The following is a 14,944-nucleotide window of genomic DNA, read 5'->3' as shown; positions in this document are numbered from 1 at the left end:
TGCCTTGCATTCAGATAAACTTGGGTTTGATCCCCAGCATCCCAAGTGGTTCCCTGAGCTTGCCAGGAGTTCTTTCTGAGTGCAGAGCCAGGTAACAAAGAAATTTCTGAGGAGAACAAGGATCATAGAACTAGAGTGTAAAAATGACAACACATGGTCTTTAGAAAACATAACTATCCATTAACATCTAAACTTTTTTCTCTTTTCCCTCCAGGGTTTACCTTTGACTTTGCATTCAGGGATCACTCCCGGCTTTGCTGGGGTACCTATAATGTAAAGTTTCTACAACAACTAACTGTAAAGGGATATATACATTTATTTACATAACCTAATACAGATCAATGTAAAAATATAATTTGCCACATAAATCCTTTTCCTGACACTCAATATTTATCCTTAATACACGGAGTTGGGTGAATAAACTTCTAAAGTCATTTTCTTTTATTCAAGGAGGGGGGCGCCACCTTAGGCAGTGCTCAGGGGGTTCTGGCTCTACACTCAGGAGCCACTCACTCATAGCTATCTTGGGGGCGACAATCTGGGGGTTCTGGGGAATCAAACCTGGCTCAGCCTCCTGCAAGGCAGACACCCAACCGGCTGTACTATCTCTATCCCTTAAAAGAATTCCTGCTAAGAGTAAAGAGCTCCTCCCTAGTTAAACGAACATCTTTTCCTTCACCTGAAATAGGTTCCAAATAAAAAATAAAAATTTATTTTTAATTTCAAAGGTGCTTCCCATTGAAAAAAAATACTTAAGTGATCTCCAACTACTTTAGAAACTTACAACCGTAGGTTGTCAAATGCCTTTTTAAAAAATATATAGAGCAATGAATATAAATGCATATAACTAATATAAAAGCAATGAATGCAAGAGGGCTGCGCCTTGCAAATCCTCCTGAAAACCTGGCCTCTAGGCCTCTCCTTTCCAACTCCATCAGTTCCACCCAAAAGATTCTCAATTCCACCGGGGCCCATGTAGGAGCTGCTTGGAAAAGTCACTCGAATACACCCAACGTTGGAGCTTCGCGAGCCAGGGAGCGAGCGAGCGAGCGAAGGTTCTTGAGCAGATCTGACTCCTCCCCGCGATGGGGAAAACCCTCCCTAATATTTATAACGTTATGACAGACTGTAATACTCACCAGGTGGTGGGTCGGAATATAAACACGGCCGCGCGGCTCCGATTGGCTGCCGATGATGTCACAGCCATGTCAATACTTCCCGGCGAACGCACGTGTGCGACCTTTTGATTGAAAGTCCCTTTTTCGCTCACATTCACTCATTCGCTCGCTCACTCGCTCACTCGGGGTGCTGGCTGGCTGGGCCCGGGGGTTGCAGTTGCTGCTGCGGCATGCACAATGCAGCCGGGCCGAATGCAGCGTGGGACCTTCGCGCGTGGAAATGCAAAATGAAACATATCCTAAATTAAAGTTTCTTTTTTTGTTTTTATCATAGCATGGCTTTGTGAAAGAGCAAAAATAAAAATTTCATTTCTGAGGGTTCCCTCCCACCCCCAGCCACCCGCACCCACCACACCCCGACCCCGCAGATACATAATTGCCAAGGCTTTGCAAGCGCAACTCCCCAAGGCACTCTCGGGGCCCAAAGCAAAAAGTGTCTGGTGAAGTGGCAGCAGCTGGGAGAGAGGGAGAAGGAGACGGGCAGAGCCGGGCACCGTGCAGCGGGGAGTCCCGGGCCCGGGCGGGGACGGGGGCGGGTGAGTGCGGGCTGCCTGAGGCTGACATTCGGATCAGCTGTCGGTCCGTCCCTGGCTGCGGAGCCGGAGCCTGAGCCTGAGCCTGAGCCGGGCCGCCCTGGGCTGCGCACGCCCTGGGGCCCCCTAAGTGGGCTGCGCTCAGGCCGCTCGGCCGGCCTTTGTCCCCCCAAGCCTCAGCCCTCCGACTGGCTGGCTGGCTGGCTGACCCACTGGGACCCCACCGGGCCTTTTGTCCCCCACGATCGTCCCTGAGTCCAGTGACTGAGTGACCGACTGAGACCCGCACCCGGCCACCTTCAGCCTGCTCAGCCTTTTGTCCCCCAGACCCCTCAGCCCTCTGACTGAACGACTGACTGACTTGCTGAGCCCCCCTCCTCAGCCCTCTTGGCCTGGCGCCCCACCCCTCGGACTGACGGACTAGTTGCACGACTGGATGACCAAGTGACTGACTGACAGGCACCCCAACTTGCTCAGCCTTTTGTCCCCCCCCCCCACTTTTGTCCACTGACTGGACGACTGGTTGACTGGGACCCCCAGCCCGCTAGGCCCTTTTGCGCCCCCACCCTCAGCCTCAGTGACTTAACTGAACGACTGAATGACTGGCTCACGGGGACCCCCAAAGGACAGCCCTCCTTCATTCGTTCGGCCTTTTGTCCCCCCACCCCTCAGGGCCCTGTTTATGACCAAGTGGCTGAGTGAGACCCCCACCCTCAGCCCGCTCGCCCTTTTGTCCCCCCCCCATCCCTCAAACTGACTGACTGATGGACGGAACGACTGAATGACTGGCCAAGCAGAGACCCCCCCCCCACCTCACAGCCCCTCCGGGCCTTTTGTCCCCCACGCCCCTCAGCCCTGCGCCCGCCCGCCCGCCCGACTTCCTTCCCCGCGGCCGCACCCCCGCCCGGAGGCCGGCCCGAGGCGCCTGGAAGAAGCGAGGCGAGGCGAGGCGTGGCCCGGCCCCTTCCCGGTCCCCCGGGCGCCCCCCACCCACCCCCCACCCCACCCTCCCGCACCCCGCGCCGCCGGCCCAGGCCCGGCCCCCGCCCACCTCCCACCTCCCACCTCCCCCCGCCCGCCCTCGCCCCTCCGCGGCCGCGCCCGGTGCATTGTGGGCCGCGCTCGGTCCGTTGTTCATTCGCCGCTCGACCTCCGCCGGGCCGGCCGGGCGCACGGGCGCGCGGGGGGACGGAGGGACGGACGGACGGAGGGACGGAGGGACGGAAGCCAGCCAGCCAGCCAGCCAGCCAGCGAGCGCTCCCCGGCGGCGTGCTTGGCGTGGCGGGGCCCGGCAGAGAGAAAGACAGACAGAGAAGAGGAGACAGAGACGCGGAGGGAAGGGATCCCCAGCGCCTCCTCGCCTTCTCCCGAAGAGTCTCGCCTCCCGATCGTCCGAGCGCCTCGTTGGCTCGTCCGGATCGCGCCCAGCTCGGCCGCGGCTTCTCCGGGAGAGGGAAGCGTCTCAAGATTCTCAGAAGCGCCTCAAGATTCTGCTCGGGGAGGGACCGAGGGAGGAGGAGGCAGGAGGCAGGCTCGCGGCTCGGGGGGTCGCCAGGCCCCGCGGGAGGCGAGAGCGCGAGAGCGAGAAGCGGCCGCCCGGGCGATCGAGCCCCACGAGGCCCGAGGCGCGGCGCCCGGCGGCCCCGCTGAGCCGAGGCCGGGCAGCCCGGCCCCGAGGGGCGACGCCGCGCGGCGGGACGCGCCGGGGCCCCTCGCCACCCGGCCGGCCATGTCGTCCTTCAGCGAGATGAACCGCAGGACGCTGGCCTTCCGCGGCGGCGGCGGCGGGGGCGGCGGCGGCGTCTTCGGCCCCGGCCCCGGGGGCGTCCAGGGGGAGGCCGCGGCCTGGCCGCCGCCCGCGCTCTTCCCCGCCTTCCCGCACGCCGCCCCGCCGCCGCCGCCGCCGCCGCTCAACGGCCGCGCGGGGCCCGACGAGGAAGCGGACGCCGCCAACGCCAGCGCCGAGGACCCGCCGCCGCTGCTGCCGCCGCCCCCGCCCGACGCCGCCCCGCACGACCCCGCCGCGCCGCCCGGCCTCCTCCCGCCGCTGCCCGACGCGGCCGCGGGCGCCCCCGGGGCTCCGCCGCTCGCCGAGCGCAACCGCCGCACCCTGGCCTTCCGCGGCGGCGCCTCCCGCGCGCTCAACGGCCGCGGGTCCGAGCTGGAGCTGCTGCGCCTGGCGGGCGGCCTGTCGCCCCCGAGCCCCAGCGCCAGCGAGCGCAGCACGGCCGACGGCGACGACGACGACGCGGACGGCGACGGCGAGGACGAGGGCGAGGCCGAGGCCGAGGCCGCCAGCCTGGGCGACGGCAGCGGGCCCGACGGCGACGCGGAGCGGGAGGCCGAGCCCGACGGCGCCCCGCTCCCGCACCTCCCGCTGCTCGCGCGGCCCAAGTCGCTGCTGCTCAAGCTGCAGTGCTCCTTCCAGCCGGCCTGGCTGCGCGACTTCCCCTGGCTGCGCTACTCGCACGACACGGGCCTCATGTTCTGCGGCTGGTGCCAGCGGACCCCCGACGACGGCCCGGGCGGCGGCGGGGTCGGGGTCGGGGGGGCCCCGTCGTCGGGGTCCGAGCACCCCGGCCCGGCCGGGGGCCACGACGAGCTGTCCCGGGGCACGCGCAACTACAAGAAGACGCTGCTGCTCCGGCACCACGTCTCGGCCGAGCACCGGCTGCACGAAGCCCACGTCCAGGTACTCGGGGCTTGGCTTGGAGGCGGCTCTCGGGGGGAATCGGGGTGTCTAGGCGGGGAGGTCTGCCTCTCAGCCCAGCCCTCTTGGGGTCCCCGGGGCCGCTGCTCCTCGGGCCGGCGGGGACTTGGAGCCTGGAAGCGACTTGAGTCGGTCCCAAGTTAGGGCCTTCTAGGAAGGAGGGTGGGCGGGGTGGGTCGAGGGAAGGAGAGACACTGGCAGTCGAGAGAAGGAGAGAGACACTTGCAGTCGAGACGCCCCGTGTCTCTGTCTGTGGCTCTGGCTCTCTGTCTCCCCCCTCTCCACCCATCTCTCTCCCCCTGTCTCCCCTCTCTTCCCTTCCCTCTCTCCCTCCGTGTCTTTCTCCCCAGGTCTCCCTGTCCCCTTGCAAGTCCTTCTCACCCTCTCTCTCTCTGTCTCTCTCTCTCTCCCCTCTCTCCTCTCTTTCACTCTCCCCATTCTGCCTCTGGACTCAGTCCGCAGAAGAAAGCTTTTTTTTTTTTTTTTTTTTAATTTATTTTCGTAAAGCCGAGATGCAAAGGGTCTAATCCGAAAAGGTTGCCTTTGCGGTCACCACTTTATTAGCTGTGACTTTCGGAAAAGGCGGCTGCCCGCTCGCTAGCTCGCTATAGCTCCCGAGGTTTTGAAAAAGCCAGCCCCGCTCTGCTCTGCTCTGCTCTGCTCGCTGGAAGTCGGATCTGGCAACTCTTTGAAGCGCGAGTGCAACAATTGCCCCAACCTTTGATGCTGCTCCTTTTAGGTAAACAGTCAGCCGGAGCAGAAAATAAATGCCTTTTTTTTTATATATATATATATATATATATATGTCAGGTTTAGGAGCCCATGATAGGATGACTGCGTGTCAGTGGGGAGGAAGCTACGTGGAGAACTCTTCTTGGAGGCTCATTTCATCCTCGTTGAACTTTTTTTTTTCTCTCAACTAGACACGCGCTTGGTAGATCATTGCAATTCTTTTTTTTTTTTTACTTCCTCCTACCCAGATTTCTGCGCTGAGATTTTTTTACAAAAATGATTTCTCCATTTTTTCAGAAAAGCTGCTACGTGTGGTTTGCATTCAGTTTGGTATATTCCAAGTGTTCCGTGTGAAAATGTGAAGTCCAATAAGACCTTGGATTTACCAAACTCTGAAATCCCTGAGAGTTTAGAAAACTAGAAAGAGTACTGACTACAGGCACTTCTTGTTTCACTGCTTTTGTCTTAAAAGCAGCTTGCCGTTTGTGATACCTCCTTTTCGAAACAAACATGTTGATCTTTCAAAACTTTCAAGACAACCTGTGAGAGTGGGTGGGGTTTTTACTCTTTGTAGTTGGTTTTCGGAAATTAGGTTTGACATAGGAACCTGTTTATTGGAGTGATTTTGCAGGGAAGAATACAGATACTGTTTAAAAGTACGGTTCAATAACCTCATAGCGCAGAAATTTCTCATCAGTTAAGGCCTCAGCTTTCATGCATCGGGTCACTTGTGTACAGTGGCGATGGTTTTTTGCACACATTTTGATTGCCTAAGTTTTAGAAAGAAGGTCACTTCAAGATAGGAGGTCCAGAAAGGTTAAGTAAATTGTACTAAGTCATAGAGTCCTTGCTGACAATTTAGACGAGGGCCTATGAAGAATGTAATGGGGCGGGGGTCGGGGGAGCAGAGAACGTGTTTTGGAGTAAATCTTAAATCTAAAAGAGGAGACCTGCAGTTTACTGGCCTTGTGAGTTTAGCTGTGAAGTGAAAGAAAATATTTCCGAAATCTACATAGTAATCACTTCGTTCCCGTTTATGGACTGTAGTAGGATTTTGTTCCCATTTTAAAGACGTTGAAGGTTTTTATGGGTTTAAGTCATGCCTTGAGCTATTAATGTATTGAGATTATTAAAGTGGGAACTTAAAATTTAAGTGATGATAAGGTGGTTAGAAAATCTTGAGGGAAAATTGTAATGAATTTTTTATTTACTATAAGGTGGGCCAGTTTTACACCTCGACATGGTCTTATTAGTCAATTCTGAATGAGAAGGCAAATTATAGCTGCTTAGTAGACCCAAATTCTGAGGAAGTTAATTGGATAATCTTATGCAGATTTACATGGTTATATCTTCCCTTAGGCACCTATCTACTGGAGGGGATTTATTCCTAGGTAGAAATCATCTAAACTTTGATCGCTGGATGTTCCTTTTACCCTTGACTCCTTGAAATTCCCCCCACCCCCCTTTTTAAGATAAACTGCATGCTTTACCCCTTTCTCTGAACTTTATCCGAGGAGCTCAGGAGCTCGCTGTTTCGTAGGTCTTTGTCTAAGGTTGTGTGTTAGTTTTCTTGATTAGATTTTGGTGTTTTGTTTGAATAGCTCCTAATCATTTTTCTGTTTTCATTCTAATTAATCTGGGTTAGGGATCTTGTTGACTACAGGTAGCTTCAGGAATCTCTTGTCTTGTTAATGAATCGATGAGTTCAAGAGTTGGCTCTTTACTGGTTCTGTTGACCCCCATCCCCTCCCTTATAGCTTCTAATTTCCTGTAGGAGGCAGTAGAATACAGTCTGAGCAGTGGGATTGAACTCTTGTTTTGTTTTTGGGCCACACCCGGCGGTGCTCAGGGGTTACTCGTGGCTGTCTGCTCAGAAATAGCTCCTGGCATGCACGGGGGACCATATGGGACACCGGGATTCGAACCAACCACCTCTGGTCCTGGATCGGCTGCTTGCAAGGCAAACACCGCTGTGCTATCTCTCCGGGCCCAGGATTGAACTCTTAATTCAAGTCCTCATCCTCAACTTTCTTGTTAAATAAATGAGCCAGCTTCTGGTTGTCTGTCTAAATATATGCAAAGCATATTTACCAACTTAATCATTTAAGTGATAACCGTGATCAATCATTACTTTAACCATTAATCACAGATAGCTGTAACAAGATATGGATATGGTGGTGCCCAGACATTTATGTCTCAGTGATTCTAGTTTTGAAGTTTTTTTTGGAAGCCTCTTCTGAGGGAACCACCAGGGCCTGCTGCTTCCAAAGAGCAGTTTTCTGAGGCTCCTGGATTATTTTGCATTAACTTTTTCCTGTCTTAAAAGCATTTAAATTTCTGGAAGATCTTAATCATACTCTTTAAAGTTTGACATTTTTCTCCTATTTGTTGCTAAGAACTGCTTCCTCGTGGAAAAGGCTGCAAGTGTGCTTGGGAATCTTTGAACCTTCTACTTACGAGATCTCTGTATGTTTGATGATGTAAAACACAGCACAGATTTTTTTGAGTAGCAACTTTACGATCAGTTTAGATTTCAAGCTCATTCAGGATTTGTCCATTTGATCTAGAAAACTTCAAAGTTACTTGAATAATGGTTACCATTATTCAAAATTACCACTTTATTTTATTCAAAGCACTTTCTATTAATTGTGAAATTTTCATTGCCTAGCTTATATATATGAAAATATATATTTATAGAAGCACACATTCTGCTTGCTTTTCTAAGAGGTAAATACTGAATTCAAATTTGTGATCTAAAATTACTAGTTGTAATATATGAGTTGAGCAACTAAAGCAAAGGTCAAACAGATTTACCAGCCTTTTTTGCATTTTGTAAAAGACTCAAAGGTTAATGTATTTGTTCTTAACAATTTAGAGAAAAAGTGAGAAGAGTTTTACTGAAAATTCATACTAAAGATGAGCCTATGATCAGTTTTTTTTTTGAGCCTATGAACAATTTAATAAACCTTTTAGTTTGTTTTTGAGCCACACCACTCAGGGGTTACTTCTGGCTCTACACTCAGAAATCCGCTCCTGGCTTGGGGGACCATATGGGACGGGGATGGGGGGGGGGGGGTTGGGGGGAGAGGGGAATCAAACCTAGGTCTGCCCTAGGCTAGCCGGGCAAGGCAGACACACCTTACCGCTTACGCCACTGCTCAGGCCCCTAATAAACATTTTTTAATAGTACCCAGTTTCAACATTTGTTTTAATCACTGAGATTCAATGGGCGCTGGCATTTATTTTCTTTTGTGTCTTTGAACTTCTTTCTATTTTTGCTATTTGGGCCACACCTGACAGTGAGTGAGGGATGGGAGCTTCTTTATGTCTGCTCTGGAGACTATGCATTGCAGTGCTAGGGATAAAACCCAGTCTTTGTATGCAGAACGCTCTCTGCCTGTTGAGTTTGCTCTTTTGCCACTTTTTAAGTGTTTTTGACTTCCTTTATAGTTAGTTGTGTCTAAGATTGTCTTTTTCTTTCTTAGAATTTCATTGTTCTTTTGATGCAGGGTAGTAACCTCAAGGAACTTAGAGCCTAATAAGGAGAGACAAATTCAAGATAACTATGTTGTGATTATAATGAAAATTAGGAACTCCGGGCCAGAGTAATAGCACAGTGGGTAGGGTGTTGCTATCACAGGTTTGATCCCAGACATCACAGAAGATCCCCTGAGCCTGCCAGGAGATATTTCTGAGCACTGAACTAGGAGTGTTTCTTAGCCACTCCCCCTTCCAAGAAAGAAAGTATTGAGTATTTGAACCCAGTGGTGTTCATTCTTGGGAAACTTACTTCCCCAGTATTCAGGGAATCCTGAGTTGTGAGGAATCACAAACCCAGACTTCACCTATACAAAGTATTCACCCACTCAATTGAGCTTACTTTCCAGTCCTTAGTAACCACTTGTGAAGGGCGAGAAACTGGTAAAATTGGCTCTTGAGCTTCATTTTGTCAAAAGACTAGGTGTAAAACTCAGAGGAGAGGCATTCCAGGCACAGTGCAGTTGGAACCTTTAAGAGCAAAATGAAAACTAATATCTTAAATGTCTAAAAAGTGAAGATACTCTCTAGTATCTGGCTGAGTAAGATGTAAAAATCTGGCTTCAGTAGGTAACTAGACAGCAATGATTGTCTAATTTGACACACAAATCTTGTGTTAAAATGTTTTTTTTTTTTTTTTAATTCATGGGCAGGTTATTAGCAGTCTAAAAGAAAACTATTACAAAAATAGGTAAAAAGTTGCTTCTGTTTTTTAATTTTAGGCTCTGTGATGTACAGTACTGTTAATGGTAGGGTTTCATGCATACAATGTTACACCACATCTTCCACCAGTGTTCCTACCCCTCAGCTTATTCCCCCTTCCCTCCTCTAACGTTACTTTTCAAAGATTCCTCTGTAATGTGTATGGGGGTTTAGAATTTGAAAGAGCTGATAAGACCTATTGCTAGTGTCAATATTGTCTAGGTGTCATAATCACAAGGGATTCATCATTCCCAGACACCGTGAGAGCAACAGGTCAGCCTGTCAGACAGCTACAGTCAAACAGAAAGGCCTCACCCGCATCCCATCTCACCTCCCCCATAATCTGGGAACAACACTCTTAAACTAGGAGAATGATGCCATCACTCAAGATCAGACATAATCAGGAACCTTCCTGTCTTTTCTCTCTACCCACTGTTAGAATTTGCCAGAACTAGCAGGCATTTATCTATTATAAGTAGGTAAATTTATAATATTGGTGGTAGCTTTCTCTGACCTCATTCTAGAAATTGAAATTTTTTTTTCTTAAATTGGATTCGGGTGTGGAAATTATGGGTGTGCTTTAAATATGGAGCTTCAGAAACTAGAGAGAATGTAGGAGATAAAATTTGATTTAGTTGACACGCTTAGGTTCTCCCCTAGTACTGCCATAGTGATCCTGCGCATAGCTGGCTATGTTCTGTCCAACTCCCCAGCCCTAGATACAGTTTCAGTGGGTTCACTTAAAAAAAAAAATTAAAGCTTTCAGTTTATACTTGGGGATAGAGCACACCCAGCAGTGCTCAGGGTTTACTCCTGGTTCTGCGCTCAGTCAATTCCTGGCTGGGCTCTGGGGACCATCTGAGATACAAGGGATGGAATCCCAGTCTGTTGTGTGCAAGGCAAGCACACTACTCTGTACTATTGATCTGGTCCCTCGGTTTACACTTTTGTTTTTGGGGCCACACCCTGTGTTATTTAGGGGTCACTCCTGTCCCTGCATTTAAAAAAATCATTCCTAGTGGTGCATCAGGCACCATGTGGGATGTAGGGAATTGAACCTGAGTCTACCTTATGCAAAGCAAGCTACCTCTCCACCTTACCATCTTTCTTTTTTTGTTTTTGTTTTTGTTTTTGTTTTTGGGCCACACCCATTTGACGCTCAGGGGTTACTCCTGGCTATGCACTCAGAAATCACCCCTGGCTTGGGGGGACCATATGGGACACCGGGGGATCGAACCGTGGTCCATCCGCTTGCAAGGCAGACACCTAACCTGTAGCGCCACCTTCCCGGCCCCAACCGTACCATCTTTCTAATAACTCAGTTTACACGTTAGATGTTTGTATCAGATAAATGGCTTCTACTAATCCAGTATCAAAGGAAAACTGAGCAGAAGAGTAGATGCTGTTATTTAACTACACAGCATTTTCTTATCTATCTAATCTATATCTATCATCTATCTGTTTATTTATAATTTACAAATTGACCACAGATGGCTCCTCTTCCACTCCCATCCCAGTGGTAGGAGAGACTAGGGGATAATCTTATTTTTGTTTTGTTTTTTGTTTTTTTTTGGGCCACACCCGTTAGATGCTCAGGGGTTACTCCTGGCTAAGCACTCAGAAATTGCCCCTGGCTTGGGGGGGATCAAACTGGTCCTTTCCTTGGCTAGTGCTTGCAAGGCAGACACCTTACCTCTAGCGCCACCTCGCCGGCCCCATAGGGGATAATCTTGATTCTCTACTTGTTCATGGCATTAGCTAGCTCCCCTGCTAGATGACTGAAGACACCCTGATTTTTTTTTCTTTTTCGACCCAAGCTCCCCACTTGTTAAACACTTCATTTTCCTTTCTAAATATTTTTCCATGCTCTGCTTTTAAACCCTTCCCCCACTAGTTCATTTTTCTCCAAGATCCTTGTTTTGCAAGTATGTTGCATGATTAACAGTTGCTTCCAAACTGGTCACAGTAGTTGCAGTCTTTGTTCCCTGATGTTAAAATACTCCAAATTACTGCCACAGTTTTGCTTGTGTCTGCTGATCCTTTCAGGATCATTCTGCTTCTAAAGCTGGGTAAGGCACCTTAAAGTAGTGATTCTTAATCTTGTGGGGATTCACATCTCTTGGAAATTTGAAAACTATAAAGGTACTCTGCTCCAGAAATGTTTAGAAGTGCAATTTTGCGTTTAAGTTAGCTTGGGGATGCTGTATTCCATGTTAATTCTTTTTTTTTATTTTCCTTCTTGCTATTCCAGTGACTTAGATTGCTTAAAAAATTGGATTTTTAATTTAAGTTTTGCCCAAATTCCAAAAAGCATCTTAAATGCCTTTGCCTCCAAAAACCTGGATTAGATAATGCATTCTTTCTGCTCTCTTAGAACCCTTTGCACAAACTTCTTACCCCTTTTGGTACATAAGTTTCCTCCATTAATAATGTCAATTTGAGAACAAAATTTATTTTGTTCCCAGTGTAGAACCTGGTTAAATAGAATTCACCTAATGCCTATTAAATAAATAACTACACACAGGATTTTCAATATTTTAGAAACTTTAAGATTTTATAAACAAAATATATATAATTTTTAAACTTCCCTGGGAATTAAATAGAAGACAATTGAATAAACACCTTTCTATATTGATAGATCTAATCCCTAAGTATTTTACTAAAATAAAAGGATTTTGCTTACTGGTATCTCCCCCCTTCCCAATGGAAAAGACTATTTGTGTGTACGTGTGTGTATATCCATATATGCATGCATCTGCATGTACAGGCAGATTGTTTTATACACACACAGACACACACACACACATACATATACTGAAGTTTCTTGCTTTGTATTTATTTTTGAAATCCGAAGATCCATTTTCATAAAATTTCATCATTTAGCCAATCTGGAGTAATCTGGGTTAAACTGGCTTTTTTGCTTTTTAGGAAAGGGCATAGAAAAAAATTCCCATGACCAGTTACAGATATATACTCTTCATCTTTATAGTTTTTACTTATCAGTGATACTTCTTACTTATAGACAAAGAATAGACAGGGAATGTTAACCAGAAACAGAAACACTAGTACTTTACAGATTTCATTGTTTGTTTGTTTTTTTGTTTTTGGGCCACACCCGGTGACGCTCAGGAGTTACTCCTGGCTATGCGCTCAGAAGTCGCTCCTGGCTTGGGGGACCATATGGGACTCCAGGGGATCGAACCACAGTCCGTCCTAGGCTATCTGGCAAGGCAGATACCTTACCTCTAGCGCCACCACGCCGGCCCCACGGAGTGTTTTTTTTTTTTTTTTATAAACTCTTCATTGTGAAGGGCATGTCCTAAATTGGCAACAAGGTGTAATAATGCTCTAATCAGTAGGGAAAAAAAAATTGCTGGTGTTGTTTCTGAAAGCACAACATAAATGATCTTATATAATGGTAATTAGAGAATAGTTCTGTAGTTTTGAGTAAATATACAAAGGACAAATAATTTAGTGGATAGGTTGTTGAATTGTTTTTAAAACTTAGGACATTTGTTCTGAATACTGCAGAGACTGAGAAATTGATACTGGTCCAGAAAATTCAAACCATAGCCTTAAATGATTACATGACACATAAACACCTTATTCTAAATGTATTTTGTGTTACTTGATATAGATAGTTGTTGACATGCAGACAATTCAATGCTTCCATATATTCTTCACTATGAGCTGCGGATGTTTAGCTTCTTCCAGGTATTCAGGCAGTAGCCATTGGATTTTTTCAACTAAACAAGCTTTGTCACAGTTACGGTATACTTAGTGAATCAAAGTTTCAGGCATGCACCAAAGGCTGGAATTTCTTATAAGTGGTGAGAGCATAGGTAAATACATTAATAAAATGTCTTTCTTTAAATGATGAAGTAAACTGATGCTTTTATAGAAAATTAAACTAACAGTATGTGGTTTATTATAGGCATTTTAGTATTGACTTAGTTCATTACCTATTTATGCAAGTACTAAATATTCTCATTTTTTGCTCTAGATGAGATGAAGTTTTACATCGTACTAGTTTATTTATGCCACATCTTAGATTAAATATTTTTTAGACTCTAGTTACTTTTCGATGGCAAAGATAAAAAACAAACTTGAGAATCACTTAATGAGTGTTCTTTAAATACTTCATTCTAAGTAACTGCAGATTATTTTTTTGAGGATTAGATTGTTTTCCCTAAGAGGAAAAAATAGCTAAATAGAGCAGGGATAGTATGATAGAATGTTGGGGAATGGGATTAGAATGCTCGAAGGCCACTATGCTCTTGAAGTTGAAGCACATTGTGGGTGATAACAGAGGCTGCTGAGGAGTCAGTTAAAAATTAAAAGAAATTTTTCTAATTCTTTTTTTTAATTATTCTAATTCTTTTGCTTCATTCTATGCTGATTGTACACTCCTGTTTTGAACTAGTTATCTGTATTCTGTTTCTGTGTAAAATAAGTTTCATTCTTTTAGATGACTTCTCTTATCTTTAAATATCTATTACACAAAGTCTCCTGTCTCCTTTCATTTAATTGAGATTATTTTAAGCTTAGTTATGTATTTGTATTACTCGAACTATTGCCAATAATTTTTTGTAATTAGCCATAGCCCTGATATGGGCTACATGAGGCATAACGATGATTAGCAGCCCTAACAGCATTTGGAATGTTTTCTTCAGAATTCTGTTGTAATTCTATAGCAATGTTGTTTATATTCAATTTTTTCCCAATTCCCTCCTTTCAAGAATAGTGTTTTCCTTCTGCTTACAGTTATTCGTATTTTACTTTGCTTTTCCCTACCCATATAAGCAGATCTATTAATGGATGTAATAAAATATGAAGAATTTATGACTACAGTCAGTATTTTCAGTCATTATCTATAATAGAAAGGTCTATGCCCTTTCCTGATGGGAAAAATTTGATGGTGCGGGCCGGAGAGATAGCATGGAGGTAGGGTGTGTGCCTTGCATGCAGAAGAACAGTGGTTTGAATCCTGGCTTCCCATATGGTCCCCAGAGCCTGCCAGGAGCAATTTCTGAGCATAGAGCCAGGAGTAACTCCTGAGCAATGCTGGGTATGACCCCCCCCCCAAAAAAAAATTGATGGTGCAGTACATTAATGTTCCAGGGATTGTTCAAAGTATTGAGGACATACTTTCATTGTCATTGGAAATTTACTTACCAAGTCACTACACAAGAAAATCAAGTTGCAAACATTTTTAGTCCTATATAATTCAGTGCAAGTCTTGGGAATTTGTGATTTCCACCAAGGACATCTATAAGTTAAAGTGAATTCCCAAAATCGAAATCCTTCTACTTTATCCTATATTAAATTTCCCTAACCTTTTAGTTGTACAAAATAGCCATAATAATAGCATATGGAAAAAGGAAAAATTGTAAACATTAAAGATTAGAGCATGGGAATTTAAACTAAAATTATTTACCACAGAGATATACTGTAGTTCCGGTTTGGGTGTGACAGGAATGAACCCTTCTCTCTGTGGTACTTAGATCTTAGGCTCTTAGCTTAGAGATCCCTCTGACAGTACTCAGGAGACC

The 14,944-nt window shown here is 46.8% G+C and overlaps 1 protein-coding gene across 1 annotated transcript in view; it reads left to right on the top strand.

Annotated features, from left to right (window-relative positions):
* Window positions 1-1,085: 1,085 nt before the first annotated feature.
* ZBTB10 (zinc finger and BTB domain containing 10) overlaps window positions 1,086-14,944 on the top strand; it is a 38,332-nt gene continuing 24,473 nt past the window's right edge. Inside the window, exons 1-6 of the mRNA XM_049782427.1 lie at window positions 1,086-1,233; window positions 1,515-1,958; window positions 2,094-2,155; window positions 2,252-2,409; window positions 2,565-2,836; window positions 3,085-4,403. Of these exons, the coding sequence (XP_049638384.1) occupies window positions 1,086-1,233; window positions 1,515-1,958; window positions 2,094-2,155; window positions 2,252-2,409; window positions 2,565-2,836; window positions 3,085-4,403 (2,403 nt within the window). The remainder of the gene's footprint in view (window positions 1,234-1,514; window positions 1,959-2,093; window positions 2,156-2,251; window positions 2,410-2,564; window positions 2,837-3,084; window positions 4,404-14,944) is intronic.

Source organism: Suncus etruscus, chromosome 10, assembly GCF_024139225.1.
Source record: "Suncus etruscus isolate mSunEtr1 chromosome 10, mSunEtr1.pri.cur, whole genome shotgun sequence".
Lineage (NCBI taxonomy): Eukaryota > Metazoa > Chordata > Mammalia > Eulipotyphla > Soricidae > Suncus > Suncus etruscus.
The sequence above is the reverse complement of the archived record's forward strand: the minus strand, read 5'-3'. Positions and strand labels throughout refer to the sequence as shown.